Consider the following 22,441-nt stretch of genomic DNA (forward strand, 5'->3'; position numbering starts at 1 on the left):
GGGGGCGGGGGCGGGTGGGGGGACCCCACACCTGTCCTCATTTTCCACCCGGATCCGCTCGTGGTTCGGAAACGTTGTCTCGTATTCGTGCCAGGCGGGCGGGAGGTTTGGCAAAGGCGCGTCCGGCACGTGCAACAGCATGTTCCCGTGGCCGCGGCGCGGCGCTTCGCTCTCGGGGCGGGCTGCTCGCGCTCCTGCGAACATCGGCCGCTTCTCGGCGGCGGGACGGGAACGTGAATCTGGTCCGGAGCTAGACAGACGCGCTGTCGAGTGGCGTTTGTAGCGTTTGAAAGGACAGGAAGTCTCTGGTTGTCGGAGAAAAATGCCCGCTTCTGTTGTGTGCGCGCAGAAACACACGTGCTGTTTGAGCCAAGTCCTTCGAGGGCATCTTAACCCTCGTCGTCTGACCGACTCTCCGCTGCCGGTCTGTTCGACGGACGTGTGTGCGAGGTGCCCTTCTGATCGGTCGCTCCCTTCACGTCTCGCCGAGGGTCGTCTACACGATATATATTTTCATATTAAATTCTAGGAGATGGAGTTAAAGAAAAGTCCCTTCACGTCATGCTCGGGATCCCTTCATGTCATGCCCGGGGTCATCTACACGATATATATTTTCATGTTAAATTCTAGGAGATGGACTTAAAGAAAAGTCCTTTCACGTCACGCTCAGGGTCCCGTCATGTCACACTTGGGGTCATCTACACAATATATATTTTCATGTTAAATTCTAGGAGATGGAGTTAAAGAAAAGTATTGACCAGCTCCGAAGAAAACATACCAATGGAAAAGTCGCTTTCCAGTAAAACAGTGTTTCTGCTGAATAAAGCTAGACACACATCCACCCTAGCACGGCTCGAAGGAAGTTTACCTCTGCACAGGCAATAAGCAGTTGTGTTTGTTTAAACCCCGAACTCTTGCTTCTTGCCCTAAAATGGTAGCGGACCTCAGACTCTGGGAAAATGTTTATTCCATCAGACTAAATACTGCGTGCTCCCCAGGTTGGCTGATTGCGCAGGGTGCGAGCTGATGAAAGGCCCGGTTGTTCCTGGAGAACTTTTGAGCGATGTGAACGCTCGTCCCTGTTGAGGAATTTGGAAGTAGCAGATCAGGCCTCCTCCATTCACATGTCAGCAAACTTGGCACAGTGGGGAGGTGTGTGTATTGTGGGCGAGAACTAAATGAGGAACGGAGTAAAGCAATTTTCCACTGAAGAATAATGGGGGAGGCGAGTATGCAACTTTACAACATAGATGGTGCGCAGATCAGCCCAGGGTAGCTGTAGGTGGCAGAACATCACTTGTGCCCTCGGCAGTGTCAGCTGGCATCGGATTTGGATAGAGAAGGGCTGCATCCATATCATTGCCTTGTGCCCATTTTACAGATGCCCAGTGCTCTTGGGACACTGAAATGTGTCAAGCTGTTTTCCAGCTTTTTCCCTTTCCCTGATCCTCTTCTAACAGCTGTGGGTCTAACAGCGTCTGCCAGGTGTCCTGTGAGAAGCAGCTACTAAGAGTCTGAAACCAGAGCAGTACAAGCACTGCTTTTCCAAAATACTGGCTTCATTACAGCATCTATCTAAGGCAATTTGATTTAGCAATCTGGAGTGACTTCTGCCCATGGTACAGTTAAAGCTTGCTGCTGTCGGCCTGCATAATATATTTGAGGATCCAGTATCTCAGAAACCGAAGCCTCATGATCTTGAAAATATAAACCCTGTAAACATGTGTACTGGCTTGCTCTTGTTCTATTGGTTTCTATAAATAGTTTCACTGGAGTGCTATAAAATGACTCTAACTTCATCTCTTTTGGGCAGGGACTCATTTCTTCAACGCTGTAAAAGATTGTCAGTTTACGAGGTTCTTGGCTGTGTTTCGGTCAAAGTTTATCACTTAGGATGGTAAAGGTCCACCCCCGTGCTCCAGTTTAAAACATTGCACAGCAAAACGGGGACTGTGGCTCCCTGCATGAATTCACTCTGAACTGGCTTTTCATACGGACTAAATTCAGCTTGTGAGGAGTGATACCAAGCAGAGCTAGTCACTCTCCTGGCTTTGCAGAGAATGGGCCAATTGTGAACTAATAGGGAAGTATAGCAGTAACTGTCCACGAGTTCTTGGCAGAATCAGTGCTGGTTTTCAATTTAATCGGTTTGAAATTGTGCTGAGCATGCTAGGGTTAATGCAGTTAGATATGGCATTTTTTGCACCATTAGAAAATGTACAGGAGGGTCTGTGAGCTTTCTTCACTAATAACCAAAATATACCTTACTTTAACAGCTTCATTCCACTAACACATCATCATGGTCCGAGGTGTGTTAAAACAGTGTTGGTTTTCTCTTATCCGTACTGATTCAGTCTTAACCTTTGTAGATGTAGCCTGACCCACTGTTGAAATTAATTCATGCACTTTCTGGGCAGACATTCAGGATGCGCAGATTGCAGATCTGTCCAGGGTAATCATACCACTCATCAACTTAAAAGTGCCTTCTCAGGCATGGTAGCTTATAAAAGCTGGAACCGAAGCCATGCCTCTCCCGCATCCAGTACAATTAATTTTGTATAGAAAGGTAAATGGATACATGGCTGATCCGACTTGTCTTCTGCCTTTGGGAATTGCAGCATGTCTTGTGAACGATACCTTTCTTTCCACTCCACAGAGCTAGCCAGCTATTTCGAGAAGCGGGTCCAGACGTAAGGGTAGTTGCCACTAGACATCTTCCCTTCAATCGCTGCTGAGAATGCTGCGCTTCCCTGAAATGCAGACCTCGCCCAGTTCGTAAAGGTCCGACCGAGTCTCCTACATTGCAAAAGCAGCGGCAATGTCAAGTGCAGCGGTGAGGTGAAAGTGGGCACAACATGCTCTGTGGGTTTATAGGCAAAACCAAAGACTGGGAATGTGGATTTCTGGGTTGTTGTGCTGATTGTGTCACTCTTGGCGAGACCTTGAATAACGTGCTTCATGCCTAAAATGAACCACCTGTACTTAGGAACGGTGTCACAATGGCATTTTGAGGCTCTGTATGGAAAGTTTCCTGGGCTCCTTCTCTATGAATGTGGGAAATACCAACACAGCAACAAGTATCAAACAATTTTAAAAAAGCAGAGAAGTTCAAAGAGTAACTCATGTGGAAGCTGACAGCATTAGCTAACCAGTGATTTTTCTCCCTTTATTGGGCAATTAAAAAAAATGAGTAACAAAAACTTAAAAACTGACTTTTTCCATCAAAGAAATTTTTCTTGCTTTATCTTATTTGTAATGGTTCGACACCATCAGTTTAAATCCAGGTGGAAGCTTGTCAGGAAGTCATTCTCTAATGTCCAGTATCAGTGCTGTGCGGGTGCACACGGTGTCGGGGGGCGTTGCTTTTTGAGCAGACGGACATAAATTGAGCGAAGGCAAGTCTTAAGTTAAAATGCAGGGCACTTAAAATAGTTAACTACAGCACCCTTAAAGCAGAGTAGAAGCATATTTGCATTTAAGAGCAGGCTGAATCAAATTTGTAGTCAGATCCTCAGGTTGGAGAGCATTCTTCTAACACAGATGTTTTAAGTGGTTAAAATACTAGTGAAAAGCAAACATAGGAGGTGGGAGCATAGCAAAAGCATGTGTGTGTGAATATTTAAGCAAATATTTATGAAAATATTTTACAGGTCTCATAGTAACAAAGATAGAGCAACTTCACAATCATTGGTCGAATGAATGGGTTGGGTTTTATTTTTCTGGTGACTCAGATTTTTAGGTAGTAACCTGCACCTCTTCTTAAAATGCTGCAATGTGCACACTACTTGCACGTGATCACTGCAAATCCCTGCTGCCAAACTCACTCTGATACTTGTAACTTGAACTCTGTTAAGCCCTTGTTTAAGTACCCTCTTCTCTTGTTTTGAGAATTGTTCTTCCCCCTTTGGGGCAAGTCTCAGTTTCTACGAAACTCTCTTCCCTTAACACGTTAGCATAGGTGACTGCATTCCAGAAACCGTGGATGTGGTGTGTCTACTGCCTCGGAAAGCTTTCTCCCAAAGAATGAGCCCTTGCAGCAGAGATCAGTGTCCAAAACCCATCTTCGCAGTTAAAGCATGTTTGAAACGTGATGAATATCTGCGCCCTCGGTGCTTCAGCTCTGGAAAGGAAACCCAAAGTAGAAAGGATGTTTGTCTGTGAACAATAGTTGGAGCGGCCTCCGCATTTTGCTTTTCAGGGGGACATTTTCATGTGAACAACGTTTTGCTTGAGTGTCTTGGTTTTTATGGCTGAAAGTGCAGTCTGCTCAGCACTGCAGGTGTAGCATATGGGATGTAGCCTTTTTCCGCTTTGAAAGTGCGTGCGTCGGTACACATATTCATGAAGAACCTGGAAGCTGATAATCCTGGGGAATTCACAATTCTTGTGAATGGAACAGGAGCTGGGATTCATTTTCCAGATACTTATTTGGCAGTTTTGGGACTTTTGTAGGGGTGGCGGGTTTTATTAAAGCAACAGGTCATGCCCTTCCTTTTAATCTTTTGGACCTGAATTTCAGTGTGTCAAAAGGAGATACGTTAAGCCAGGGCTGCCGGTTGGTGTGGATTTGTTTTGCCCAGGACCGGCGCTCAGCACCAGGTTGGAATTGCCTGGTATTTGCAGCTCAAAGCGGGTAGCAATGTGTCAGAACCAGTAGGAGCAAACTTAAATTTGGTGCATTTCACGTGGCTTCTTGGAGCGCTGCCCGTCTGCTCCAATCTACAGTTGTCTGGTCTTGTTGGAAATCCCAAAGCCAGACACTTGTGGGTTTACCAAAGTGTTTATTAAGCAGTGACGCCTTCTACCCTCAGACAGTGAATTTGTTGATCTGCTGTACTGAACACTCGTACCAGCAGATGTTTCGTGGCTGGTGATGCTATGTTGACATGCCCACGATGCCATGAACCACCATAGCTATGCTTTCATCTCAGAAGAATCCCAAGTCGTGCTGGCAGTAAGTCCGTCCAGAAAACCACATAGGAAGCTGAGCTTCTCTCCAAAGCACTGCTGTTCAATGCTACAGCTTGAACTTTGGTGAAGCAGAGATCTCGCTGCATAGCCTGCCAATTGATGCAAGGGCGAAGAGGTAAAGCGCTGCACTGGCATACGGGGTCTGGGAGATGTTTAAGCATCTTGCTTTATTGGGTGAGCAGGGCAGCGTGCTGGTCCCAGTGACAGGGCACCTGCTTCTGGGTAAGCAAGATGGATCATGCCTTTATTTGCCTAGCCCACCAAATGGCGTCGTTATGCAAATTACTTGCAAAGTAGCAGTCACTTTGAACCAGCTGGAAGTAAATAGGATTGTTTTGCCGAGGACATTTGTTTAAACAAAGGTGAACATTAATTCTCTACTGCAGTGGTTCTCCACCTTCTTCCTCCCACGTCCCTCCTCACCTGTGCGTCCGTGGTCCTGCAGCTTACTGCCTGTGACCCCCGGCCCACCTGCTGCAGCGCAGTCTCCCTCCCTGGGAGTTCACTTGCTGCCAATGCCTAGTTTGGCTTGGCCCACCAAGATGGCCCTGCTGCGTCCTGTTCTGGAGGTGGCGCATAAAGTGACCCAGCTCGATGGCATCCAGTACCGCCGGAGGGTTCAGAGTATGGGCCACCCCAGCCACTCGTGAAGCCCACGCCCGCTAGTTGAGAACCACTCTGTTGAGCCAGCCCATCCTTTGCGAGTGCGTTGGAGCCCCGTATCATATCCTGGAGTCTGCGCACCCTCCAGCTACAAAGCAAACGTGTGCAAGCGTTACAAATAGTAGAAGGTCTGTATGAATTGGACTTAATGAATAGAAAAGTTGCATTTACCTACTGTTGGCTTGCAAGGAAGGGCTTGTAGAAGAATACGCCCCAGCCTTGGGAGTTTTCACTATCTCTTGATGAAGCATATCTTTCGTTTTGCACCACGCAGTACAGGATGTCTTGAAATCTGCGAAGGGGCTAGTGTTGCTCTCAACTAAAATCCACTCTAATATATGTAATAGTACCATAGTGATTGGTGGCCATGAGAGAAAAGAAACTAGAGTACTGCGTGCTTGTGTTTTGTGGCATCAGCCCTGTGGATTGACTTAAATCTGTGGCCTAGAAGACGACATTAGACATTGCTCAGTCCGCTCAACGTAGCATCGCAATGTTAGTTATAAATGTGGTGTTTATTCTGCAGTAGGTGGATGACTTGCATAGTACTGCATAGGTACTGTTCTCGAGCAGCCGTTTGAAACTTGAAGTTGTATGCCTGAATTATGGGTCCGTGATTAAGTCCTCAGTGGGACGTTTGCAGCTGCAGGGTCCAGATGTGTAATCCTCAGTACTACGGGTTTTAAAAATCCACATTTATCCCTTCTGCTAACTTTGGCTGTTGCTTGGGGAGTACCGTGCTGCTGTGTTAGCACTTACCCAGATGGTGTGGGCAGAAAGTGTGTGCGCCCTCACGACCCCCGGGGAAAAAGTGAAAAATCAATCTTCTGTAACGGGTTATGGAGAGCATAAAGAAAATGCTTGTTGGGTTTTTTTCCCCCTCTCTTTGTTTAATGCTGCAGCTCATAACGGGAAAGCTAGACATTCTGAAGCTTCCAAGTTGAAAGCATGGTGTGCATTTCTGTGTCATAGCAAACTGCTATTAGCTTTTATTATTTTGTCCAGAGCAGTATCTGGTGTCCAGACCCTCTTCTGATTATTTCTCTTTTTCAGGTGATCAGGATGAATCTGGAAAAACTCAGCAAACCAGAACTACTAACTCTATTCAGCATCCTTGAAGGGGAACTCGAAGCAAGAGATCTTGTCATCGAAGCCTTAAAGGTATGTTGCAAGTGCTAGAACAGCCCCAGCTGCTACCAGTGTTGGATCTACCAAGAGGCTGTATCCCAAGGCCGAGTTTAGCAGCAATGATGCACTAGCCATGCTGGGCAGTGACTGCTTCTTTACGTGTTGGAATGAATTAACAAAAGTTTGCTGAAAGAACAAGCAGTTCAGTATTTCAAGTGCAGAGAGCATCACAAAAGTCAGTATGTCTGGCAGCAGAGCTGTACCGAGGAGGGGAAAAGGGGATCTGTCAAGCTTTTTACCTCGGTGGTGTGCATTTTGTGAGATGCGGATACAAGAAGCATGTCGGGGCTTAGAACTGAATATGCAGGACGCTGTTGCATCGGGTTTATTTGCTTAATATGATCTTTGTCTGAATAGCAGAGATTCTCTCTTTGTTCCACCATTGCAGCTGCAGTTACCCGAGCCCCTCGGGTCCTGTTCTCCCCGAGTGGAGTGCGTGCAGAGATACGGGGTTCAAAGAGCTGTTCTTCCTTCTGGAACCGATTCCTCCTTTTTTGCTAAAGAGCCAACATGTTGCTAAGGGTGTGCTTTAAAATACATGCATCTGCTGAGGCATCTGCGCAGAAGAGAACAAACAGCAGAGTGGGGGTGTGGGAATAAGGGAACGGGAATGCTTGTGGGAGAAACTGAAGATGTTTTGTAGGCGTTGACCCACTTGCAGCTTGTGTACAGTGCCTAGAGCTCGGCACGGCTGGGATGGGCCGGAGGGCGTGCTCTGGCTGCAAGGCAGGGAAGCGGGAGGGGGTGGAGAGGAATTTTACAGTTCTGGGGTGTCGATTGGGGAGTCTGCAGCTTTGCTCTTTCATGTAAGCTGCCTTGGGTAGGGCAGCATAGAGCCTAATGAATTAACGAGTAGGTGAATGCTGTCCCAGGCTGGGGTAAAATTCTCGTTACAGTTGCTCTGTGCTCTGTTATACCAGCGTTGCTGGCAGTAGATTGTAACCACGTCTTGCACATGAAGGTGGGCTGAAAAGTGCTCAAACAGCAAACCACATCACGGGGTTATTGTACAACGCTTTCATCTTTGCCTGTTTGGAGCATAATGCCCACGTTGAGGGTAGTTCTCTGTTTAGTGCTGGGCATGTTTAGCAGCTGTTTCATTTCTGCAAAACGGTTTTGCATTTGATGTTGATGACTGGTGCTGTGATACGCTGTACTGGAAAATGAGAAGCGTGCCCTGTCTCTCCTCCTCTTCTTCCCAGGCTGCCATTTATGCTGCTTCCCTGTTTCTCCGTTGGCTTTTATTTTACCTTATGGTCTTCTGTGATATGGCCTCGCATTTTTATTGCGTGCACTTCAAAGGCATTGATCACGGTTCTGTCAAGGTGCCATAGTCAAAGGCCCGTGTATGTCTGCCTGCAAGGTGATTCTCCTGCTTTGCATATCATGTCAGGAGAGTTGCAGAGGAGGGCAGTGGGAGTCTAGGGGCCTAGCATGGACTCTGCTTCTTTACAGGAAAATGAAGTAGGTCGGTATATAAATGCTATATTTAGCAACTTGAAAGAATTGCCTTCAATTCCTACTATTTGAGCCATTTTAAACAACCAAAGCCAGGAATCGGAGCCAGTAAATTGTAGGCTTGACTGCTCTTTGAAGATTACCAGTGTGCTTTAGAGAGAGAACCTGTTCTTGCCATGCATTATGCTGCTTTCTGGTTCTGTTGTTAACAGATGTTTAAGTAGCTATTGCTTGTGTTTCCGTAAAAGATTACCTTTGCACCAGTCTGATTTTTAGTTACTGCAAGCAGCTTTTGTCAACAGCAAAACTCTCTCCTACTGAGGTGAACACCCAGCGAAGCCCTCGCAATAATTAGGAAAGCGTTGTGGTAGGAGACTACCAGGTGCTGTTGTATTTAGTCTGCTTGTGTTGTGTTTAGGTAAAATTATTGTGCCAGATCTTGCCCATAATGATGCTTTCTGTAAGTGCCAGACCAGTGTTCTTCCAACAGTTAGATGGATTTTGTCTCTGTTGTCTTTCCTTCCTTTATTTTCCTTCCGAGTTTTGCTGGTGTTGATCTCTGGGGTAGTTTTTGTGCCAGTTTTCATCTGTTGCAACCTTGCTGTCTACGTGAGAAGGAATCTCCATCTAGTGCCTCTTCTCCTCAGATTTAATATTTCACAGTGATCTGCCACCTCAAGGAGTCACAAAGCATGGGAAATTTCCTTAGGCTTCCAACGTGTAAGAGCCCTAAGGCTGCAGGCATTGGGGAGGGGTGAACATGAAGGAAAGAGAGGAGAGTAATTGTGCAGGGCAGCATGCTTTGAGAAGGGGAGAGCTCAGACTCCGCTCTGCCGTCTCCCAAGGAAATGCACGTGGCAAGCAGTTACATGGGGTGAAAAGATAAAGTTGCCTAGTGCAAAGGGGCTGGACCTGATGATCTTGTGAGGTCCCTTCCAGCCCCTGACAGTCTGCGACTCTAGAAACACGGGTAGGGTGAAATCTTGTGGCTCTGGTGTCCCAAGAGCGAACGTTGGCTCTTCGTCTTCGAGGTGTGGAGGGCAAAGCCTCTGTAATTAGATGACAGCCTCAGGAACATGCACCATCCGTTCGGTCTCTCCATAAATGCAGGATTGCATTAGTGCCTGTTGCTAAACTTGAACTCTTTGCCCACGTGGTTTTGGATCCATGTCTTGGGTGGGGGTGAGAGCTGGGTTTCTCCTTGGCCCCTCCTAGTGAACCAAGGGGACTGGATGAAGGAAACCCAGCTCGGGGGAGATGGGGCTGAACCAGGAATATTTTTGCAAAGTGCAGGCAGTGGTCAAATAAACCCAGTTCTTCCATTCGGAGACACCTGGGAGGAGGAGACGTTGCACCACAAGCTCAGAGGCCTCGGCCCAGCAAACTAGAAGGAAAATGCCTCCAGACGAAGAAGTAATCAGAAGGCCCGGCCCACAGTATTGAGATGCACGTGGCAGATTTGAGCTCGGTTTCCCCACTCGGCTCCAAAAGGAGCAGAGGGAAGGAAGCCAGGCCCGGAAGGATTTAATCCCAGAGCCTGCTGTTTCACAGGACCACCCAGGGGACGCACACTGCACTCTGCAAGCTGGCCCCGCTCAGTCCTGGGCTGGGGGAGGCCAAGGGGCCGAGGCAGGCCTGCCCGCAAGAGCCAAAGTGGGGCATGTCCTATGCCAGTCTTGAAAGCAGCCTTGGGCTCACCCTGTAGTAGCCCAGTAGCTTGAGTCTTCCCCTGGGATGGACGGCGGCCTGGGTTTGAGGCTCATCTGGTTTGGTCCCAAGTGATCCTGCTTCAGTCCAGCAAGTTGTGGCCAAAAGGAATCGGTTATCAATGCTTAAAATACACAACCCCCGTTATTCGTGGCATATTTAAAGAGAGAGCTTTGTTTCTCTTCCCTTTCAAAAATCAGACTTCTCCATGCCGTGGAAATGACATTTTGTTTGCTTTCATGTCATGAAAAAGGAAGCAGCTTTCTGGCCTATTGTGCTTCAAGGCTGCAATCAGTTTGTGGTAGAGAAGAACCTGGCTAATTTGCACTAATGATTGGGGCCCTTTTAAGAGCTCATTCTTGCATGTAAAAAAACGATAAAGCAGATAATAAGTCTTAGCACCACAAGCTGTCTGTGTTGTCACTTGACTTGCCCGGCCCAGTTTGCGACTCGGAGCCAAACAGTATCGATATTGTGTAGAGGTGAAAGCTCAGTAATGCAGAATCTCCTCGCAGCATCTACTAAATCTTTCCCAGATGGGGCAAGACTACACTGTTTTGTGCTCGGCTGTAGTAGGATCCTGCCTGCTCTTTGAATGAGAAACGTTATAGAACTTTTTCTATCTGGAAAAAAGCTTGCTTTCACTAACTTCTAAAAAAAAATTTCACTGCTCACTAATAAATCTTGAGAGAAAGTGCCCTGCAGGCCAGTAACTGGGTGAGATCTGAGCTATGAATAAGATTATAGAGCTGTTTTTCCCCTCCAGGTTGTCGTCTGAATGTTTTTTTGTGCATGTGAAACAGAATTCAAAACTGAAGCTTTCTTCTTTGTGCCCTCAGCCAAGTCCTTTGAAGTAGGGATTGACCCAGTGCAGTTTGTAGGTTGAGCCCAGCCAGCGAGGCCCCTCATCCTCGGTGCGGGACTAGCAGATCCAAGCCCGTCGTGATGCACCTCTCGGAGGTCGGATGCCGTTCTCTGAGCTGCCCCTCAGTTCAGCGCAAGGGGAGCTGCAGGCATTTTCGTTCAGGGTGAACTGGGACCATCTGCTGCAAGTTGGCAATGCAGCCTTATGTGGGCAGAGCTCAGACAACATTTGCTCACTGAGTTGTGCCTTTTAATATTGATAAGTTGGTGACGTTGGCTCAACAGAGATCTCGTTTGATGACTAGCCAACAGAACTGCAGGTAAAAGTGATGCCGTTGTGTGTGCATCATAAATGTCTCCCCTCTGGCTGCCGAAACGTGCTGCCTGTATTCATCCTGGAGGTGCTGGGGAGCTAGCAGTACTAGCAGTAGAGCTAGTAAGGTCTTCGGCTTTCACTATATTCCTGATCTCACAGCAAGTCGTCTCCTCCGCCAGACCCCCGACTACGGTGACCTCAGCTTCTCTTTACTTTCCATCTGTTTCTGGGGGAAAGAACTAATAAGGAAGTTCAAGACCGAAGGGGAAACTATATACAGGATGTACTATCCTCTGTAGCTAGTGGAGGAACTTCTGAGCTGATTAAGCTGCTGGGGACCCAGGGGTTCAGCTAAATACAACTCGATTACTTGTGGGCCTCGATGTGAAACTCAGTTGCTAAATATCCAAGCGGTGGTAGCACTCCCACTTCTGCGTGCAAAAATAATTAAAAAAGAAGAGTTTTGCTGGAAATGTTCACTAGCTTATTCCTGGTGTTGTGAGGATGGGTATGAGTCCACATGGACATGCTCTGTTGTATAGTCAGATTTGAGTACGAGGAACTTGTAGGAAAAAACTGAAGGGACAGTGCATGGGAAACATCCAACGCAAAGCAGCATAGCAATCCCCAGGGAAAACAGTGGTTTTCTGTACCAGAGTGGAGCCTTTGCTCTACTTATGTGCCCATAAACATTGCTTAAGCTGTTCCAAATACTGCTTCTGCTCCATCAGAGCTAGAATGATCCTTTTTTCGAAACCATCTAGCAGTGGAGGGTTACCCTAAAAGAGGTGTGACAAAGCCTGCCACATCCCACAGCATCCCACCTGCGTGGGCCTGGGGTCTCGGGCAGCTGGAAGTATTACTGTTATGGGGGCTGCTAGCCTGCCCCGTCACTGCTTCTGTTCAGGTGACTCTTGTTTCTCGTTCAGGGAATCCCTTCTTTAGACGTACTCTCCTTTTCCCCCAAGAGTTGTTGAATAGCTGGCATAGCTCATTAAGCTGCTGTTGGGTTTGCATGTTTAAGACCCACGCAGACTTCAGAAACACTAATTGCTCTTGAAAAAGAAAAAGTAAATTGGTGGCAAGTGAATGCAACATCTTCCGTTATCAAGGCTGTTCCCCTGATTGGCACGAGCCCCGAGAGCGTTTTCTGCTCCTTGCATTACCTGATGCTCTAGCGCAATAGTGCCCGCCGTTTGGGCCTCACGGGCAAAATGAGTGACACAGATCAAGTCTGCAGGCTGGATCGGGCCATGTGCCACCCCAGTCAGCCCCATGTGCCCAGTTTAGCTCTGCTGTCCATGCTGCGGGGCTCTGCACAGCTCCAGAGGTTTGATAACACAGGAGTGGCAATTCGCTGCCAGCTTTCCCCAGCCACCAAACTGTCAAACCATGGGGAGCCCTGCAGGCCGGAGGACCATTGCTTTAGGTTGTTGGATCAAAGTTTCGTTGTAGTGAAAGATGGTTGGGTTTTTCAGTGCAAGACTTAGCTTGGCTGAATAGGCTGTAACTGGCCTGGGAGGTCACACATGCAGCAGCATGAAACGTTTATAATAATCTTTAATCATCAATGATAATAGCAGACGGCTTTGCATTTCCTAGCGTGTTGTGCCAGGTGCTGAAGCAGTGGCACGTACTCTTGTAAACTCAGGTGTGTTATGTGTGAGTAGGTGACCAGTAGATTTAATTACATTTGTTGCACAGTCCAGATTTATTCAATGAAAGATTTCTGCCTAGCTGACTGCTAGATGAGGATTACTGGGTTTCAGAGAGCTACTGAAAAGGTAGCTTAATTTTGTGTGTGGGTCATTTTAGTTCATGAAAATAGTTAACTATTCATCAAGTAGCAAGGAAGAACTTCTTGTTCTTTCCCAGACAGGAAATAACTCCCTTCCCCTCTCTGCCCTGCTCCCCCCCTCGCCACTGCAGCTCAATTCAAGGCAATTTATAGCACAGCGATGCCCAAACGTAGGCTTACAAATGTGACTTGATCATAGTTGAAGCCCTCAAAAAAATTGTGGGGGCAGGGTATGTCCTTGATAGCGTACTGGATCGAATTAAAGCTTTTAATAAACCTTTTCCTAAAAAGAAACGACCGAGGAGCTCGAATACGCCTGCAGCTTGCTTGCAGCAGGAGAAGTGCTGATGCTGCCGTGAAGCCGGACTTTGTTCCTGCCTGTTTCTTGTGGTGGTAGTGTGTAACCGCTACACGGTTGGGTTCAATTTAAAAGGAGTAAAAACAGCTTGTCTGTCAAAACAGGCAGACCAGCTGGATTGAATTTAGGCAAAGACTTTCCAGTCCTCAGATCACATGCGTATTCCTGCACAGTGGCAGGGAGGGTTGGCATCCCCGTGGCTCCTAGTGCTTTAGGAAAACGGAGGATTTTTCCTCTCTATCTCTTCACCAGATCTGCTCTGTTGTTCTTCCTGTGATTCACTAAACAGCTGACAGCCCATTTATCCAAGTCAGCCCTCCCATTTTCCAGCCTGTTCTTTTTCTTCCTCTTCCTCACTTATATAAAGTTACAGCAATCTCTAAACTCCAATCAGACGCGCCGGGATGATAAAATCCACAGGTTTTATTTACCTCCGGGGATTCGGAAGCAGGGTGGGCCCTTTGTGATGTTTGCCACCAGGCGTTTGTTGCTGACGCTGGTGGCTGCAGTTCCCAAATAGCATCCCACGATGTCTGTCCCGAAACGATTTCTGAAAAAACCCCTCTCTCTTCGTTTGAGGTTTCCTTCTTCTCCCCCCTTGCCTCTCCTCCAGCTTTTATCAGGGTCATTTCCCCCAAGTCCTCTTGTTCTGAAAGCAGCAACTACTACTGGTTTCATACTTGTAGCCCCAGGATGACTAAAGGAGTAGATGCAAGACTAGAAAATCTTTCCCAAATAGCCTAATGAAACAGCCCTCCATACTTGCTCTACTAGTCTTGTAACGCGGAAGACACAACCAGTTTTCTTTGTAGTATTTTAACTCCTTCACTTGTTGCAATGTTGAGGTGTTTTTAAGACAAAGGTTTAAAAAAACCCACCCTGTTGCTGGTAACCCTTTCGAGCGAGTCTTTGAGGCACAAGCAGCTGGAAAGTGTCCTGCTCCCAGAAGTGCCTCTGAAACGTGTCCCCTTAAAGTGTAGCACCTGCAGGCACTGCAAACCCACATCCCACTCTCTGCTGTTCCCCCCAGTTGGGTTTCTTCGTTCCTCATCGGTTTAACCTGTTTTTGCCAAGTAGCTGATGTCACCTGTGATGTCGAGAGCATCGTTCTTGTTCACACGCACCGAGACAAAGCTCTCGTGCTCCGTGGTCAGCTGCGCAGGCAAACGTTTATATTTTAATTTGGGTTTATTGGCACTCCCGAAGGAAGCACTAATAGCCGTCTTACATTATATTGAGCTTAAAAGGCCTCCTCTTTTCTTTTAAGCCTAACTTTCCTCCCTGAAAGCTGTCCATGAAGAGTTGGCTCAGAACGGTGAGCTGCAGGCCCGTGACAATCCCCACGCGTGCCTTTGCTCTTCGATCAGAGGGGGCTTCTGAAACTGTACAGATCATTCGGACCAAGAGGTTTCATTGTGTGTTCAGCACAAGATGACTTGTTTTCCCCACCCCCCAACAGCTGTATGTCATTTAACAGGATCAACGGAGAGCCTGTGCTTTGCGGCGTCAGTGTTAAGCACTCTTTTTATTAGTTCTGAAAAAGCTACTGTATTTAATGTGGTACGGCTTACTCGTGTTTATGTTCCTAAAGATCCCCAGATGTGGACATGTAAAACGAAAACACACCATAACGGCACAGAGAGCAGCTGCTCCGGCCATGTCTCTCGAGAGGTGAAGCCATATGCTGTGTGCGCTCTCCCAAGGGCAGGAAAAAGTGGAGCACTCTTGTTTTTACTATTGTGGCCTCCCTCCCTGGGGATCTCCTGCAGGGTTGGAAAGCTATGCATGTAAAGCCACTTCTGAGGGGCTGGTCAGCAACCAGCCAGACCACAACATGCTGCCCAGGCCTTTGGAGATGGCTGGTTTTGACCCTGGGTTCTGGGGTAGTTCCTAGGTCCTACCACTGCCTGCAGGAGCTTTTTTAATATTTGCAGAGAACAGACAAGATTAGTTTTAAGGACTTATCTAAAAGCCTCTTGCTTTAGAAAATGCATAATACTCTACTCTGGAAGGATGAGGAGAAGAGGTGAGTTACCTTGTCAGGATTAATACCTGTGGTTTCCGAGAGTTGTATCAAATCTGAAACCCAGACTGCCATGGCATCCCCTCTGCGTGCTGCGTTTGCTCCAGTGTCTTCCAGGTTTGCGTGTTTAAAGCTTTGCATCTTGAGGTGAAGACATCCCAGCAGGCACTTTCACAAGCTTTGGGATCAGTTTGACTCTGCTGTTGTTTTCAGTAGGCATGTCTACAGGTGCACTTCAATAATGCACATTAGCCTATTTTATAGAATCACAGAAACCGGTGGTGGGAAGGGACTGCGGGAGGTCACGTCTGCTGCAACCTCCTGCTCAACGCAGGACCAGCCCCAACTACATCGTCCCAGACAAGGCTCTGTCTAGCCGGGTCTTAATTTTTTATTATTACTACTTTTAATGCATATTAAAGTGTCACAAACTCTGCTCTTTAGCTAACGTGCATTAAAATAGGCACGTGTCCATTTTGCTAGTACCTCACAATGAAGGGACTAGATTTTAATGTGCATTACCAAGAGCACATTAACGAACGTGTAGACGTGCCCAGTACGGAGCAAAGTTAAGCCAATGCTGCATTGCTTCTGGAGATCTCAGCCCAGTGTCCTCCATCCTTTTAACCTCATCTCCCCTGCCTACTTGCCAGTGAAAGTGCTTTGATTCTCATTCCTAACAGAGGAGGAGGGATATGCTTATGCACAGTGTATAAAGTGTGTTTATACACGTGTTCCTTGTATGTTTTATATTTCCTTCTGCACTTTTATAGCGAGCGTCCCAGGCAGGAGGAAGAGAGTGTGACCGCTTTGTAGCATAAACATCCTGCATTGCAGCGGTTGGGTCATGTTTTATTTGGATATTTTTTATCGGATTCAGAATTGGTATTTTTATCAGATACCGAGTATATTGGATTCTTTTTTCTTGTCCGTGTCACTGAGAGAAACGAGAGATTGAGTGATCAGGCTCTCTCTGCTGCTTTATTTTGTTCGGTCTGGATGAGAAAGCTAAGGGCTTTTCCTAACAAGTTATAGATTTATTGTTGGCGTGAAATGCTCTTAACAGGCCTAGCGTGAACTTCCTGATGGTGATGTTATAGCCCAGAAATCTGGGAGGATGCACAAAGCTACTCTGCCAGCAAAACACCAGTAAATTATTAAACCTCTGCGTTGGAGAGCACTAAGTGCTTGCATGCATTCTGTTTCTAATGTTACGGGGCACCGGGGTCCCTGGACTGGATGGCTCTGTTAATCTGAGTAGTTGAGATGGTTGCGGGCTGGATGTGCTGTAGCTCTGAAACCTTCTAGCGCAGCATTAACTAATACGCTTGTTCTTGCACGGTGCCGACAGGTGCCGGCAGTTGTGTGCAGGGTGACAGTATTGTCTTAAGTTGAGATGGAAGGGAGTGTAGAGCAGCGGGCTGAATTGCTAACTCACGTCTTCACCCCCAGCCCATCTGGTCCTTTGCAATGGTTGCTGTTGCCCTTGTTGGAAGACAGTTGCTGGATTAAAAGCCTTTTTGCGTTGGAGAGCCAGTGAACGTCAAGTCGCACGCTGCGGTGGACCTGTAATAACACAGAAAGCTCCCCCAAGACCAAGGAGACCTGTTGGACTCTGGCTGTTTGCGGTGTTGAAGTTGGGATGCCTCTAAGGCTGAGATGCAGGACCATAATGATGCTCCCTGACTCCCTTCATCAGGGAATTGTGTGTGGTTTGAGAGACGCCAGCTTCTTCACCCTTCCTAACTCAGTCCTTGCTAGAGGAACCCAATTGCTTTGCTGTCTGAAGGCTGCGTCTGCCATTCAGAGCCGCAGAGTTGGTGCTTGAGCTTCGCCAGCCAAGTGAACGTGTGCCTACCCCTCCCACCCCCTCCCTTACCACTTTTCCTGGTCCCAAAAGAGGCAGAACAGTTTTGGGTAGACTATAGTAAGAAATGTTTCCTTCCTTTGCCTTCAGATGCAGACACTGTTCATAAAAATACTTGCTTCCATTTTCTTCACTGAACTGTTTCATTACTGGAATAGTGACTCCTTTTCAGTATCTCAGTCCGAGAATGAACAAATGGTGTCGATCATGGGTCAGAATACATGATGTAATTGGTGAAAGGGGATTTCTGCTATGTAAAGAGCTTTTGTCTTAACTGAATCCGTGTTTGGATGTGTTTCAGCATTTCCCATGCATGCCCCATTGCAGGGACAGAGCAGCATAGGGAACTGCATTTATTGAACCATGCAGTAGTGAAAAGGTTTGCTTTTGCACATCTTCCCCACGGACCAAGGGCTGAGACTCGGGACATGCCATGCAGTGTTAGAGGCCTGCCCCCGCCTTGTCCTACTGCCCACATCCAGTACCTTGCACCTGAGCACGTGGGGGCTGTACGAATGCAAGCAGCACCTTGCAGCGCTGCCCCTGAGAGCAGTTAGGTCAGGGTACATTATTTGCCCGGTATCCCCGTTGCGGTCGCTAGCAGAACACACACACTTCTGCTGCGATCCAGTCGGGAAACTAGCATTGTACAGATGGGAGAGCAGAGCAGCGGCGATGCCAAGAGACCTGTCCAAAGCTACGCAGCGGAGCCAGGAGTGGAGCCCGGGAGCCCAGAACTCCCAGCCCGCCGCTCCAGCTGCAGTCCTGCAGCGTCTCGAGCAGTGCATCCAAGGTTTTCTGGTGTAACAATCTGGATGGAAAGAGATGAGCTTGGCTAATGTTTGCAGCAAAGGGAGCAGCTGGGGGAGGAGTTGAGTGTAAAAAAAAAAAATAATAATAATAAAACAAAACAAGCAGCTTGCAGGCCAGGGTCTGTTTTCAGTTAGTGTACAAGCAAGCTTCAGGGGTTGTTACAGGGAGAGGAGGTCCTCGTTCCTTTTATTGATCGTGTTTTCTTTGTTTCTTTTGGCGGTAATTAAAATACCACAGACACGGGCATTAGGAGCTGGATTTCCTCTTCCTGCAAATGGTTTCCTGTTGGGGAAAGCAGGCATGGGAATCAGTAGCTGCAAGTGAAATGATTTTAGGGTATTTGAAAGGAGGGAAGTAGCGGGGAGAGATTTATTTTGCGTGCATGTCTGCAGGTTGGGTTGCAGAGCCGATTGTGCTTTCAGATCCCGGTCTCCCGCTTCAGGTCACATTTCTTGTCTCTGCTGGAACCAGCTGCTCTTCCTTTTGTCCTGAGACGGAGGTCAGATTTGATCTTGTAGGATTCACTGTACATGGTGAACAGTAAAATCAGACCAATTTGCCTGTCACACAAACGGCACCGTGACGTACAGCACAGTCCTTCATCCCCCCCATCCTCCCCTTGGTCAGAGATGCGCAGGAGCTCCCCTTCATTGTGAAGTCTCCGTTAAAGGACTCGCAGCATCTCGTTCAGTTCGGAGGTGGGCTCTGGAGCCGCCCGGTCCTCCAGCAGCCTGTCTCTTCTACGCTGCCAGTGCAGACCCACCACAGGCTCCCAAACTGGTTGAAATGGGCAGGTATTTACTACCTTGGATTTCAGATGGGCAGGGAGGAGATGTGGGAGGAGAGAGGTTCTTGGTTCTTTACAGTAGTTTAAAAAATGTTGGGGCTTGGCCCAGCTGCAAAGCTGGCTGGCACTTCACGTTTGGTAAAGGTTTTGAGAAACGGTTGAGTTGAGATCCATAGGGATAAGAAGCTGCTTTGGGCATTGACTCTGCAGCAGCCATTCAGTAGCTTGGGAAATGCAGTGCTTGGACCATGTCCACATCTGGGAGCACTGGCACTTTGTGAAAACCATGATCCTTCTGGCCTGCTCTTGCTATCGACCTTGGCAGCCATGGCAGGGGCCGTCTGAGCCGTGGAGACTGCTCTCACCCCCTCTCGGGTGCAGAGAGGTCACTGGACACGCACGATGTGCTGCCTGCTGGCTTCCCCGCCCCGCGGCTTAGCAAAGCTAATCTCGGAGGTCACTGACCCAGCACCTCTCAACAGGAAAAGCATATGCAGTGCTGGAGACGTCCATCCTTCCAGCAGATAGATAACTAAGTCTGAATCACATCCTGCTGTCTACTAGCAGGGATTTCCACATCTCGGAGACGAAATATCGGGGCACCAGGAGCATTTGTCTTATCCTGAAATGATTCATGTTGGTTTCCTTCTGCTTATTTCTTCCCAGCAACTGCCTTACCGTAAACTGAAGCACAAATTTGTATTTCTGTTCCAGGCCCAGCACAGAGACACTTTCATTGAAGAACGCTATGGGAAATACAACATCAGTGACCCACTAATGGCTCTGCAGAGAGATTTTGAGTCACTGAAGGAGGGAAATCATGGCGAAAAGCAGCCTGTCTGCTCCAACCCCTTGTCTATCCTGAAAGTAGTGATGAAGCACTGCAAGAACATGCAGGAAAGAATGCTGTCCCAGTTAGCTGCTGCAGAAAGCCGGCACAGAAAGGTAGGCCTCGGTCTCTGCCCTGCTTGCTTTCAGTAATGTGCCCAAAGAGTTTCTTGACCTGGTGAAGGAGCTTGTTTTACAGCCTTAAAGCTTCAAATTCATCCATATGATGTAAGAAGTGAAGCTCACGTATTGTAAGTACAAAGGTAGAAGTGCTGCTTGCTGTTTACTTAGCAAGAGCACAGTGAAATATGTAGAAGTGAATCTTTTGCCTAGGAGCCTGAGACTTGGAGAGTACTCCAGACTCTTTGGGGCCAGTGCCCTGCTACTGCAGACACCACACGGTGACGAGTCCTTCGTAGAATAATCGAGCATCCTCTTAGTCATTGGGTTTGTAGATCTGCTTCCTCCTTCTGGGAGGCGGCTGCAGCTCCTCACTGCTCTGATGGTTAGAAATGCTCTAATTTCCAACCTAAATGTATTCCCGGGCAGTCTACTTGCACAGCATTACCCTCTACCATCCTCTGTAAAGTCACTGTGTGCTTCACCTGAGTCTAAAGAAAGAGCTCGCGCAAGTAGTCCCATCCCGTGTGGGCGTGAGGCATGCAGGGTTGGGACCTTTACGCCTAATTAATGTCAGAAGATCTAGTTTCCACTCCTGTGCGTTATACTGACTGTGAAGGAGTGGCCTGGATTTATTCCCTCTTGTGCAATGACAAAAACCACTGGCAGGAGCAGTTCCGATTGCAGAAATGTCGCTGCACCCATGCAGCAAGCAGCTGGGCTTTCCAGCTTCAGATGAAGGGTGCAGGGATGGCATTTATTTGGAAGTAGTCTTTTTGCACTCCATTTACAAAGCAGTTTGATCTGCAGCTCATGGAAGAATAAACAGGGACTGTGCCCTGTTCTTTTTTTTTTTAGCTACGTAGCTGGCAATAATTGGGCTTCTAAAATCTTATAGCCCCTTCCCACAAGGTTTGCTGCCTTCCTCGAGCGTGGTGTCTAGCAGCTGAATGGGAAGGATAGAGGATACTAAAGGAGTTCTTGGCGAGCCTATTAGAGGGACCCTGGGGTTCTGGTCATGACACCCTCTGGGGTGCCCCAGGGATGACGGCGCGCTGGCGTTTTTGCTGAGTTTCTAGAATCCCAATTATTCCTGTAAGTCAGTGTTCAAATTTGAAGGAGCGCCTCAACCAGGTCCTTAAGGCAGGCATTTCCATTTCAAGTGTTCATCTTGCTTCAATCCGATTTGACAAGAGAAGTTTATTTTAAAGAACTCTAGTTTGTTCCTCCACTTGATTGCATTTGCACTGCATTCTCCAAATCTCTCCCACGACACTAATAGAGAGAAATAGATATTGTGCAGATTGCCACTGAGCCTACAGCTCAAAACTAGACTGATGTGATTACGGCCAGGACCCTGCTTCCTGGGCGCCTGCATTGTCTGAGGCATTGCCTCTGCTCCTGCTCTTTGCACCGATGATCTTGCCAGGAAATCGCACCTAGGGCAGTGGGCAGCCAGTTGCCAGTACAGTTGAAATCATGTGAAAGAGCACTTCCATACAAACTGCAACCTGGAGACAGGCCTGTAGGCTAGCTCTTGAAAGCTAGCTCTTAAAGGCTAAAATAAGGACATGTGTGGGTTGCAGGTGATGCCGCACGGTCGTCTCTCCGGCACAACTTTGGGCTGACCCTCTGCATTTGAGGGATGCTGTTTCACTCGTCTGCCCAAATTTGGCCTTGGCCAGTGCACAGCACTAGTCTCGAGCCATTCTGAGCAGCTGTTTCCATGAGTCTGTGCTGTCTGGTGACTGAAGTGTCTGTGCCTGTTTGGAAGGTGATCCTGGACCTGGAGGAGGAGCGGCAGCGGCACGCCCAAGACACGGCCGAAGGAGATGATGTCACCTACATGCTGGAGAAGGAGAGGGAGCGGCTCACTCAGCAGGTGTGCTTCCATGCTTGGTAACCCTGCCCCGGAGAGCTGCATGTCCTGGGAACACATCCTTATCCATGGGCTGGGGAGCGGGCTCCTCCAACTGTGCTGGAGCGGTGGAGGAATGTGAAGGGTCTGATTCCAGGCATTATTCTTTTCCTGCCTCTTGGCAACGGGATGTAAACTACATCCAGAGCCTGCCCAGATTTGTGCACAGCTGAAGTGTTCAACAGCAATGAAATAGGTTCAGGAGCTTGCTTGAGACCTGAAAAGAGCTGTGGGAGGGGGCTGAGCCTTGCAGGCCCACCGATGCCGGCCGGCTCCGATGCTGTGCAGTACCAGTGCAGAATGCCGGCCAGTGTGGGAAGGACCGGTATACTCCTGTTCGGAAAGCTGCAGCAAGCCAAACCCCTGCTGCTGCTTTATCTGGTATGCAAGAGCAATAGCATGTTAAGGCCTTAGACTTTAGACCTCCATAAACATTGCTAAGTAGCTTAAGGAGCAGACTGAGCAGGGAACAAATAAGGTGGAGTGTAAAGGAGTCTCCAGTTGAGATGACCGCCTCAATCCTTGCAGGGCTGGTCACAGGTGTTGCATTACAAGGACACAACTGCACGCTGCCCAGCATTCAGTATTTGACTGGTCCGTTCATGCTTTGTGCCTGGCAAGGTGTGATTTTGAGCTGGCTTTTTACCTTGCTGCACTTGGTGACCCCTAGATACTTGCTCTGGGACAGGCCCCCCATGCTTCCCCTTGCTTTTGGTGTTAACGTTGCCATCTGTTATTGGGGCACACAGGGATCGGAGCTCA

The 22,441-nt window shown here is 48.0% G+C and overlaps 1 protein-coding gene across 3 annotated transcripts in view; it reads left to right on the forward strand.

Moving 5' to 3' along the window:
* CTTNBP2NL (CTTNBP2 N-terminal like) overlaps positions 1-22,441 on the forward strand; it is a 34,345-nt gene that overhangs the window by 7,597 nt on the left and 4,307 nt on the right. Inside the window, exons 1-4 of one of the 3 annotated variants that reach the window (XM_025215064.1) lie at positions 2,636-2,838; positions 6,688-6,795; positions 19,528-19,758; positions 21,536-21,643. In XM_025215064.1, the coding sequence (XP_025070849.1) occupies positions 6,697-6,795; positions 19,528-19,758; positions 21,536-21,643 (438 nt within the window). In that variant the 5' untranslated portion in view covers positions 2,636-2,838; positions 6,688-6,696. Of the gene's footprint in view, positions 1-2,635; positions 2,839-6,687; positions 6,796-19,527; positions 19,759-21,535; positions 21,644-22,441 lie in introns of those variants that run through there. The other 2 variants (XM_025215062.1, XM_025215061.1) reach the window with 2 other exon arrangements.

This window comes from Alligator sinensis, unplaced genomic scaffold (genome assembly GCF_000455745.1).
Source record: "Alligator sinensis unplaced genomic scaffold, ASM45574v1 scaffold1218_1, whole genome shotgun sequence".
NCBI classification, from domain to species: domain Eukaryota; kingdom Metazoa; phylum Chordata; order Crocodylia; family Alligatoridae; genus Alligator; species Alligator sinensis.